Below are 12,832 nucleotides of genomic sequence, written 5' to 3'. Positions count from 1 at the left end.
TAGAGCATATAAGGCAATATAATGCCTACCATATAAAGTTGGAACTTCCTTCTCCTCTATTCATAACTTTTAATTTCCCCCACATTTTCCATTGGAATTATTAATGAAACCCACTATCATAAAGTATTAATTATACATAATATATGGTTCTTGGAGCATTTCAGTACTGTTTCAGTACAACTGTAACTTTGTCAACAAATATATAAAGTTTAATAATTCTTTTAGTACATTTAATTTAAAAGTAGGCTACTGCACATGTCTTGTAAAATATAGTTTTAAATCATTCCTGAAAATCAGGGCTTGCACATGAAACATGTAGGAAGAGTATCACTAGCTTATAAAGAATAATACCTTTTTATCTTCGTGGGCTACACATATTCCTCCTTCATTGTCTTATCAGTTATTTTAGTTATTAACAGAGAGGAACTTAACTGAATTTAAATTTCTAAAATACACCCGCAATATTGAATTAATTAATTACAGTAAAATAATTCTTTACTATCGTCCTCAATTTTCTATTAAAATAAAGAATTAAATTCTGTAACAAAGAAAACAAAAATTTAAATCTGATTATTTAAAACAAATTAACTTTAAAATATACCATCTAAAATATACCAATAATGATTTTGTTGATAATTAATTTGATTGATAGCTATATACAAATGTTAGTCCTGAAATTTGATAATAAAGCAAAGAAGAAAATCAGCGAAAAACTTCAAATCAAACCAATAAAAAATACTTGCCGCAAGGAACCACCCTCTAACAACCCTAAAAAATAAAAAACAGTGTTTACAAAATAAAAACTTTATTTTTGTGACACTACAGTAAAACTTAATAAAATTGTATAATAAATACATAACTCTTAATTCCAGTAAACATAAGATAAATATGAGAAATAATAGAACTGATGTAAAAATAGAATAGGGTACTGTAAATAATAAATTAAATAGTTAATTAATTTATTTTCTCAAGAACAATAATTATGAAATGAAAATAAAATTAATTGATTTTCCATTAATAGATTTGTATAAAAATCTATTATGGAGCAAATATTTATACGCAAATAACATTTTATTTCATTTTTTTTATTAAAAATATACTGTTTTAAACAAATAATGTATTTACTAAGAAATGACAATAGAGTGTTTTTAAACAAGAAGTCTAGAAAACAAAATAACTGGAATAGTTTAACTAGAAAAATCTATTTACACTATAGGAACCTAAATCATGACATAAATAAGTTCATCAGATGAAGCGATTTACGGGAAATAGGTAACAAATAAGGCACTTATACCACTACACATGCACAACATCATGCAGAGATAAAGCCCATGCAAGTGCTAGGTGAAGAGCCCGATCGCGGTTTTGCGTATCTTGGGCTGTTTGCGCTTGTTACGCCTCGGTAGTGTGGCCGGGTCAGGACTGGTGACCACGATGGTAGGAGGCGCCACTACCACCGCCTTACGTTGCCAAGTGCCGAAGTTCTGTCTGTACCACTCGGTCAGCGAGTTGACGGAACCGTTGTTGTACTCACTTCTGAAAGTGTCCGCGGAGACGCTGGTGTCCTTGTTGGTCAGGTACTGACGTGGCTTGCGTCCGCTCCAATCCCGAATCGCGGGGTTGGCGCCTGCACATCACAAGCGGGTCAAATAAACAGTAAAACTCAATCACAGAAAATAGTTCTTTTGAAACGAAACTAACTGTTTCTGGTACGTCATGTTAACTTAACCCGTGGCAAGTTAGAAGGAAAAGCAATAAGGTTTTTCGAGAAATCGGTAAATAAAATAATTATTTCTCACCATATAAATGTTTAACAAACATTGCAAACTATTTGTTATGTTAATTATGAAATTAAAAATAACGAAATACTCCCCCAGAAAATATTCAAAAATTGATATTTTGAATTATGACATCCCAAAATTGAAAATGGTCTGATATTTTAGTAATGGTCTCCAAAAAATTAATGATGGGCTATTTAATATTTTAATTGCATCCATTTGAATGATAATAAAAAATATGCTCAACCATTTTTCTCAGCTATACAATTATTTGCTGTCGCATAGTAAACAAATAAATACGTTTAACACTTTCTCACCTTTAAGATTAATCAATAATGAAAATTTGGAGAGTGGTTTGAATTTTCGGAGCCTCATTTCAAAGTAAGAATCCATTAATTCTTGTTGTTTACCTTAACTTATTTACCTTTTGCTACAATATCTCTCAGGGAGACTGACTATCGTATATCCAAAAACAAGCAAGCTTAATGAATATGTAATCCTAAAGCAGAAAAGCAAATGTTTTATCAAAAATATCATTCAGAGATTGTTGTTTAAGTTTTTGAACGGTATTCCGGTATTTCGATTTGAAAGACTGTGATTTAAACGTCAAAATTGCGAAGTTGGGAAACGTAAGTTTGAAATTTATTGGCCGCCATAAATCGCTTAAAACGCTTGGAGCTAAATGATAAACTTTAACATATGCCTTATAATACATTCAGTTTGACAAGCAATAACTCACCATAAACGTCCTTGAGCAAATTAAAGATGTCTTCATGACCATACTGCATGGCCAGGTGAAGAGCGGTATACCCCTGCATCATACACACCGACGGATTAGATAATATACGGCATTGCCGATCCAATATCTAGAATACTAATCATACAAACATACTGCTTATTGTTAATTTAGAGATCGTACATACTCTTCGTCACGCTAGAAAAGTCTACTCGATTGATCAATCAGGTAGTGGATTTTCCATAATAGGTCTATAGTGTATAACATTCAAACTAAGAGAAATAACGTATACATTTATCATTGAAATGTCTGGCATTTTGGTTCTTAAGACATTATAATGCTACATGATTTTGAGCATTACATTCCGTAACTAAACACTACCAAAAAGTTGCAAGTAACGCCACATATAATTATTAATCATTTACTGTTAAGCTCAAGCTATAAGCTTTCGTCTCGAGTGCACATATAGTTTCGTTTCCATTTTCTTTATTTATCGTACCCTGATGCCAATTTACTGTCCTGCTTATTGATACCCTGATAGCAACTCTCATGCTCACTGATATACTGACACTAACTGCACTGCTCTCTGATACACTGATACAGACTGCCATGCTCCGTGATATTCTAATACAAACTGCCCTGCTCACCGATAATCTGCTATCGAATGTCCTGCACACAGATTCACTGATACCGACTATTCTACTCACGGATAACTACACAGCTCTCTGATACACTGATACAGACTGCCATGCTCTGTGATATCCTAATACAAACTGCCCTGCTCACCGATCTGCTATCGGCTGTCCTGCACACAGATCACTGATACCGACTACACTACTCACGGATAACTACACAGCTCTCTGATACACTGATACAGACTGCCATGCTCTGTGATATCCTAATACAAACTGCCCTGCTCACCGATCTGCTATCGTCTGTCCTGCACAAAGATTCACTGATACCGACTACACTACTCACGGATAACTATACAGCTCTCTGATACACTGATACAGACTGCCATGCTCTGTGATATCCTAATAGCCTACAAACTGCCCTGCTCACCGATAATCTGCTATCGACTGTCCTGCACACAGAATCACTGATACCGACTACACTACTCACGGATAACTACACAGCTCTCTGATACACTGATACAGACCGCCATGCTCTGTGATATCATAATACAAACTGCCCTGCTCACCGATCTGCTATCGACTGTCCTGCACACAGATTCACTGATACCGACTACACTACTCACGGATATGCAATTATTAACTACACAGCTCTCCAATACACTGATACAGATTGTCCTAATACTAACTGACCTGGTCTCTGATACCCTAATACCAACTGTCCTGATCATTGATGCCTTGATACCAACTGTTCTGCTCTTTCGGCTGACAAAACAGTGGGCGGGCGTCAACGGCCTCCTCGCTGCCGTCACGACAGCGCCTAGCTGGTGACGACGTTGACAAATCACGCCGCTAAACTTAGAGGGCCGTGGCCAGCGCCGTCGCGACGCTACGTCTCCCGGTAATCACTCGATCGCTCTCCTTCGCCGCGCCTTGTTGGCCGACCTGTCAGGAGTTAATTAAACCCCGGGGACCACCCTGACTGTGTCGGACAATCGGTCAGTGTGTCACTGCTTGTCCACCGGGGAACATCTTGTCAAGTGTTGTAAAATCCTTCACGTTTCCCTAAAGTATCAGTCACGACTAAATCTGTACCGTCAACATGAATCAGCTACTGCAAAACTTCCTGGAGAAGGTTGGCTGACTACTAAATATTACTAACAATACATCTTTTTCCTGTTGACACAAACTGTAAGTCAAGCGTAATTGTACACGGAGATTAACTTGTCTTGCTCGCGTATACACTTGTTGCTACACTCACTTCTGCATGTTCATATGCCTTGCCAGCATACCTGACTTGGATCAGGTTCTTCTTAGTCGCCCTAATTAAAATTATATTTTACATAACATTTTCCAGGTTCCTTAACTAATTCCGTTTGATATCTAAAACAATGGTACATACTTAATTAATTTAGGGGTTCTATCGATTTACGCATTGCATGTAGCATATTTGTGGCATAACATTCTGTAGAAGCTTCACTACCGAAACTCGCAGGTAGGTCTGCATTGTAGGGGATAGATAACCTAGAGCGAGTAGTCGGGAAGTAAAGTTGAGCAGGGGAACTCGGGGTTACAACAATAGCTCATTGTGCGGCAAGACAATGGGTCATCTGCGACAAACAGTGATGGTATCAGCTGATCATACTGGGAACAGGGCTGCCAATCTACAACTGGCTACACTTTCACTCGCCCGCCATATCAGACAGTTGGTATACCTGTCACAATATGACAATTTGTGCGTGTATTGCATGCAATCTACAGAATTGGTACCACGATTTTTGGAATGCGCCTCCCCAGCTTTTACTGCCTCGAATACGATACTGAAGACAGTTGATTTTGAAGTGTGTCAATCGAAAAACACATGATCTGAGAAAACAACTATCGCTTAATATTTTTGAGTTAACCTTGTAGTCGAAAAGTGGAAAAATAATCATTTCTTATTTTTGGTGTCCATTCTTTTGTGAACATTTTCATACATAATATTTACACAAACGCTAATGAATTCCCAAGCAAAACCAAAAGACAGCATAAAAAAACTTAAAGAGAAAGAAAGATAAAGAAGATGAAAAGAGTTCACAATAAGTTGCAGGGGACTTTAAAAGTAAAAGAAATCTCAATCATGGTTTTAGCCACCATCAGAAAATTGATTTTTCTACAAACGTAGGTACACAATTCTTCAAGACCAGTTAAACTATTACTGTAATATTGTAAGCGTTGGTGCTTATAAGTATACTAAACATTGTTAACCTATTGTAATAAATATATTTTGTTATTACCGCAGTTATATTATATATACACACACACACACACACACACACACACACACACACACACACACACACACACACACACACACCACACACACACACACACACACACACACACACACACACACACACACACACACACACACACACACACACACACACACACACACACACACACACACACACACACACACACACACACACACACACACACACACACACAACACACACACACACACAAATAAGTATGACTTTTCTCCCAACAAAGAGGTTAAAAATTAACTTATTACTGCAAAATATACAGTATTTAGGACAAAATCATTGTATTACTTTAAAGAACTTTCTCTTTAAAGTGTACCTACCTAAAATGAACAATCTAACATGCGCACATGGAGACGACAAGGTTACCTTAACCCTTCGGTTCCCTCCCATTTCTAACCCTGTAAAACTAGTGTTGCTAACAATTAATTAGGGGAAATTCCTTTACCGATTTCCAGACAAATCAGGTTGTACATATATTTACTACACATAACATAAACGGTTCGATCTGCGAATTTTCTATTCTAAACTTAGACGTGTACTAGAGGAAGCAGACAGCTGAACTTTAAATGTTACTCTTACTTGTAAGCAGCTTTATATAGTATTGTAGGTTTAGTGTTTGTTGAGCCGGTCCATTATGAAAGAGACGGACAGGACAGGACAGGTGAGAGTGTAATTATGATATGTGGCTGTGGCTGTACCTGACCGCGACAGTTAAGCTACAGACACAGATACGAGGCTGTGGTCCGGGGACCGGCCGACTACTGACCGACGAGAGAGTGTCGAACACTACACAGCTGCCAAAGGTTAACACCGTCATTAATAATAAGAAATAAAGAAATGTAATTGTATAAACCGACACAACGAAGTGTTGAAGGCCCCGCCAGAACGTAACGAGTGAGTTATCGCACAAATGGACTGACGGATTGCACTTTGACATTTTAATCCCAATATCAAAAGGATTCTCCTTAAACTAAGATGGACATATGTTCCCAATTTGAAGTCTGTAAGATCTTTTTAAAAGACTGGCGCATACAGACGGAACATTACACAATTTTAACAAAGCCTTCACGAGCCAAAAGTCATTTGAATACAATTAATAATGTCAGACGAAATAAAACATCGATTCTTTGAACCATGAACATTAACAGTTCTTTTCGTTAAATAAATAAGTGAAAACACAACGTTTATCGCAATCGCTCGTTAAAGCTGAAAAGTTATGTACTAATTCTATGAGACAACTGCTATTTTGATAGGTCACTACAAGTAACAGAGCTTGTTATGTGAAGAATGAGATTTAATTTAGAAACTTTGACACCGCAGAAAAATCAAAGATAGGCAGTTAAAGTCCCTGATGGTGTGAGGCACCCCTTGTTTCCATCTTGGTCCGCCCATGTATATAAACCAGGAAGCAAAGCGTAACTTTCCGGCTGCCGCACCCCTTCAGACACGGCGGCAGCGGGCCGAAAGAGTTCAATTTAAACGTTTAAAAGGCAGTTTATTGCGAGATGGAAGCAGCTGTCACAGACTGCACGGGCGATCGCGACAGCTGTGAAATCTGCGATTGAGTGTCATCGGGTTCGATAAGCTTTAAAATGAAGTATGAAGAATCGACACGATTGAAAGGAGGGTGGAGCGTGATTGACGTTTTAAAACAGAGAAATGTAGCCTCCACTGAAATTGTATCCGTCATGTGGTTTTCACTTCTCGCTATATTTATAATAAGAATAAAAAGCGTAGAGAACATTGATAAAGCTGTCGAACTTTAAACTTACTGTTGAGCGCTCACTCACAGTATCCTAGGATACATAGTTGATTGTTGGGCACATACGAAACTAGCAATCTAATAATATGGGAGGGAACATCATTGCTCACTCACAGTATCCTAGGATACATAGTTGATTGTTGGGCACATACGAAACTAGCAATCTAATAATATGGGAGGGAACATCATTGCTCACTCACAGTATCCTAGGATACATAGTTGATTGTTGGGCACATACGAAACTAGCAATCTAATAATATGGGAGGGAACATCATTGCTCACTCACAGTATCCTAGGATACATAGTTGATTGTTGGGCACATACGAAACTAGCAATCTAATAATATGGGAGGGAACATCATTGCTCACTCACAGTATCCTAGGATACATAGTTGATTGTTGGGCACATACGAAACTAGCAATCTAATAATATGGGAGGGAACATCATTGCTCACTCACAGTATCCTAGGATACATAGTTGATTGTTGGGCACATACGAAACTAGCAATCTAATAATATGGGAGGGAACATCATTGCTCACTCACAGTATCCTAGGATACATAGTTGATTGTTGGGCACATACGAAACTAGCAATCTAATAATATGGGAGGGAACATCATTGCTCACTCACAGTATCCTAGGATACATAGTTGATTGTTGGGCACATACGAAACTAGCAATCTAATAATATGGGAGGGAACATCATTGCTCACTCACAGTATCCTAGGATACATAGTTGATTGTTGGGCACATACGAAACTAGCAATCTAATAATATGGGAGGGGAACATCATTGCTCACTCACAGTATCCTAGGATACATAGTTGATTGTTGGGCACATACGAAACTAGCAATCTAATATGGGAGGGAACTGTCCTGTTTGTACTTGAGGTATGCACCAGGTTTAGGGAGAGAGAACTCAGTAAACGTTTTAAAATTTAAACTTACTGTTGAGCGCTCACTCACAGTATCCTAGGATACATAGTTGATTGTTGGGCACATACGAAACTAGCAATCTAATATGGGAGGGAACTGTCCTGTTTGTACTTGAGGTATGCACCAGGTTTAGGGAGAGAGAACTCAGTAAACGTTTTAAAATTTAAACTTACTGTTGAGCGCTCACTCACAGTATCCTAGGATACATAGTTGATTGTTGGGCACATACGAAACTAGCAATCTAATATGGGAGGGAACTGTCCTGTTTGTACTTGAGGTATGCACCAGGTTTAGGGAGAGATAACTCAGTAAACGTTTTAAAATTTAAATTCTATGACGATCCTCCCGAAAATATTGTAGTATGTGAATATTTATGCCAGAAGAACAATCACGTGATCACTGAGGTTATATAGGTTATGCTGGGTTGTGCCTTTTGCGATGGTAAATGCAACAGTATTATCATTTACTATCTTCATAATAAAACCAATATAAACTGCTGAAGTGGAACAATCTCTATGTAGGATTTCGGTTGTATTATGTACAGTATTGCCAATGCTGTGTAAGCACACACTGCTTAGTGGTAACACACGTGACCTTCTTATATCCGTACGCAGAAGAAATCTCTTCATAACTACTTGTACAATACATCCAGAAGTGTTCGGCCGCCAATCAGCAAACAGTGTTATCCAATTCTACAAGAATCGTCTATGCAATTATTAAATGTCACACGTCTGGCAGGAGAGTCGCGTAATTAAGTGACAACTAAATATGAAACGGGGAGGAAGCCATTTGCAGAGGGGAAGAACAGAACAGATGTGACAACCCTTCTGCTGATAGTTATCGCATATAGGTCGTGGTGGATACAGCCATTCCACTAATTAGTTCTGGATTATGATATGAGACGAGCAGAATTGCAATGTTGACAATGAAACGTACAGGAACATATGTGTTAGTGCGGTCCAGGAGTCGTGTACAATTCAAACCAAATCATTTACTTGTACCATTGACACCAAGAACAGAGTCACAAAACACAGTAAATTATAAAAATTATATGTAGGCCTAATAGCTTTTTATGTTTACAAACTAAATTGATTTGTCTAATTACATTTTTTAAGCCCAAAAAGAAAGCAACTACTACAATTTTGGTATTACATATATTAAAATAAACCAATGTACAACATGTGAACACAAGCTGTATTTAATTCGTGGTTAGGACATAAAGTTATATAGAAATATTAGTATCAATTATAGACGACTGTCACACAGAGAGGCTGGACGCCAGTGCACTTGACAAAAACCTCAATATTCAAACTGTGCAATAGTGATTTAATGTACCATTTCGTGAAAAGAATATTCCATGGCACCAAAATACAGTCCTTCTTGAATTTTTTAAATTAAAAAATACATTTGAGAAATAATAAATTGTTGTGTTATTACTTGATTTTTTTATTTGCTATTATGCCTGGTAATCATTACTATATGTATTTGCTCAAATTCTGTTTACTGCATGTCCATGATTAAAAAAATGTTTTTAAAGGCAATTTAATTGTTTAATAATACATTTCTAACTATTCTACAAATTAAAGATTTAATCCTTAACTTTTCTTTGTAATAACGTAAATTGTAACATGTTGTATTTTAGATGTTAGCTTTAGGTTATATACGGTTTGTCTATACGAAGGTATGAAATTGATCTATACAACTTATTTCTTACAAAATATTGCTTATTATGTATCAGTTATGGAGATTCGCAAGCATAAGCTTAAAGTGCAACAAAAATATGCTAAACAAATTAATTTCGAAATAATTCTCATTCCATGTACCGATCTGAAGGATACTATTTATATCTCGACTGAAATATGTACCGTAGGGAAAATATGAATGCAGCCCCTCTGTGCATCAGTGATTGTTGTAAGTGGCCTGTGTATTACTTCGGAAAACAAACTTATAACATCTCTAGGAGTAGTTTTGTCGTATTCAGTGTAAATAGCTTTGCGACATTAAACTTATTAAAGAAAAAAATGATTTAAAATTATTTATTTTATGTAAGCATTAAGGCTGGACAAATATTCCATAATTGTATACCAATTAAAGTTGATCAAAGCAGTATTAATGAAAGGACAATTGCCATTATTGCGTTGCTGGATCGCCGTAGTAAATCATAGGAGTCGAAATATTGCAGAATCCGGCCGTCATATGTTTTATTATTAAAACGAACAGTGAAATACGAGCGGACCTGGACGCGGATATGCCGCTGGATGTCAGACCACTCCACTCCTTCAATGGTCTCGGCCGTTTATCGGCATTTACATTCTCCGCTGTCACCGACTGTTACAATCTGTGTCAGCGCCGTCTATTGTAGGAATGTGGCAGTGACATGTAAGTGCTGATTGCTGTTCAATGCGGTGACTTACTCGATATATATATTTATACCGAACGGCATAAAATTCAGTTACCGGCTTAAAATGTGTATTCTCTATTTACAGTTATTACTGTTCCGAAAGTACAATATGATTCAGATATTTTAGAACGTTATATGTTTCGAAAACATGAGATCACCATTCAAGGAATGGCGTTCTCGTTCACAATATTAGTACAACACAACAGATGAGTACTTTAAGATGTAACTAATTTCTATTTATGTTATGTATATAAAAAAAATACATCTATCTTTAATTTTTTAGTCCTCAGACTTTGTGGGATGGAATAATAACGCCTTTGCCATAAAATATGTATTACAGGTTCTAATTCTTAGATATTATTTGATTAGAAACTGAAATGATTTTATATATAAACAAGGGAAACGAAAGATATTAAATATAAAACTTCTCTATAATTAGTCTAATTAGACTATTTCAAGAAACAAAAAAGGTTATATAAAACTACAAAAAATATAATAAACAATACAAACATCATACATATAAAAGCATAGTTTGAGAAAACATCTACTTCCTTCCTTGAGATGTAAGTTGTTTGCATACAAATTCAAAACCCCAATCAACTCTCTATTTCTCTCACCAAACTAAACTTTAAATCCAGGTGGTATATCAAATTTAACGTTAAGGCAAACGAATAAAGGGAAAAGTATTTGGCGAAATCAAAATATTTATCAGAAACTCGTTTTAAACACTAAAAATAAAAATCCAATTTTTTTAAAGTTTCTCTTTTAATTAAGTCACATGCGGGTGATTATTTAAATATTTCATGTTTGGGGCGGGAGAGAAAAAGGGAGGTCGACTGGAGGTTGACTGTAATGTAAACAATTTCTTGTCATGGAAGAAGAGGTTTATCGAAATTTTCGTATTTATTACCCCTTCTCGTTTTTATACATGGAGATGCAAGATAAAAAAAACCCTAAATCGTTTCATTTTACAAAATAATCGCAAATCGTTATGTTCGTTAATTCTCCGTCTTCGGTACCGCATTCGTTTCATGCCTACAGGCTAACGGGCAGTTAGTTATTTTGGAGTATTATAAACATCTGAGACAAGGTAAATAAAAAAAGGAAAAGTTTCTGGTTTATGATGTAGTTCCTATATTTACCACTAAACCGATTAAGTAGGTAACGGTGCACGGTTTAAAGTACGGATACTGTATAGAGCGCGGATTCAAATCCTGTCTGTCAGGTGCTAACTATTGTTCTGGTTTACTATGACAAACTACGAAATGATGCCGCGGATTACAACAGTTGAGAGCTTTACATGTATATAATTTACAGATCGATTTGAATAGCAGTAGGTGTCAACATGCTTCTAGTGTAATGTACCAACTTTTCTCAAACTTTAAAAATGTTCACACTATTATTAGTGTTGACGTTATAAGTTTCAAGAATTTTAACTACCACCATCTTGTAACGTAATATGATATAAGTTTTAATTTTCTCTTGATCTGAAACTGCAAGAACAATAACAACGCCAAATTTGAATATCTCTCTTTTACTTTTGTTATATCTGAAATCAAACACACAAAACAACACATACAGATAGATAACATACGGTAAATCAGACCTATGATTATAACACATTTGTTGTTCAATTTACAGTACCCAAAGAATAAATACCCACAATATTACCAGAGTTTAAACACAATATTTTAAATTTCATCCCAGATATTTCATTCAATTATTTCTATTACAGAGTTGAATTTTCTTTTAATAAAGAAAAAGTTTTAAAAGTTCGCGCTCCTACCTTTTTGAAATTTAGTTTACTCTTTTAAGACTCAGACGCTATTTACGCATTCTATTTCTTCCGATCCTTTGTTTTTCGTTATGTAATAATCAATTGAAAATCGCTACTGCCACGTATTTTTAATTTTGATGTACCGAAATATTTGTATGGTGTTTTTTCAAGAAATTAATCATAAAATTCTATATCAGCAGAACAACTTGCAGTGACGTATAAGGTATAAACAGTGGTCCAAAGTCATGTATCACAACACCACATTTACATTTAAAAGATAGCCTACCACCTAGAATTTAAAAATTCCATGTAGTTGTGGTTCAGTCTAACGTTTAATATACACAGTAGTTAGTGCATTTATTAGCCACACAAGCCGTCAAGATACGGAAAAATCAGCCTAACAGACTAGTGACAAAACCAAAACCATTTAAAATAGAATTCTAAAAAATAAAGGTAACCTACTTGCAAAAACGCCAATATTATCCACGGATAGTAAGAGAACC

The 12,832-nt window shown here is 36.0% G+C and overlaps 1 protein-coding gene across 10 annotated transcripts in view; it reads right to left on the bottom strand.

Moving 5' to 3' along the window:
• Positions 1 to 12,832, bottom strand: part of LOC124365795 (ankyrin repeat domain-containing protein SOWAHC) — a 244,344-nt gene that overhangs the window by 19,527 nt on the left and 211,985 nt on the right. For 8 of the 10 annotated variants that reach the window (XM_046821836.1, XM_046821827.1, XM_046821818.1 and 5 more), the window contains 2 exons: positions 2,518 to 2,590; positions 1,535 to 1,627 (listed from right to left, as the gene is read on the bottom strand). In XM_046821836.1, the coding sequence (XP_046677792.1) occupies positions 1,535 to 1,627; positions 2,518 to 2,590 (166 nt within the window). Of the gene's footprint in view, positions 1 to 743; positions 769 to 1,534; positions 1,628 to 2,517; positions 2,591 to 12,832 lie in introns of all 10 variants that reach the window. The other 2 variants (XR_006922749.1, XR_006922750.1) reach the window with 1 other exon arrangement.

The sequence above is a fragment of the Homalodisca vitripennis genome, chromosome 1 (genome assembly GCF_021130785.1).
Source record: "Homalodisca vitripennis isolate AUS2020 chromosome 1, UT_GWSS_2.1, whole genome shotgun sequence".
NCBI lineage: Eukaryota > Metazoa > Arthropoda > Insecta > Hemiptera > Cicadellidae > Homalodisca > Homalodisca vitripennis.
This window is presented reverse-complemented; position numbering and strand designations above follow the sequence as displayed.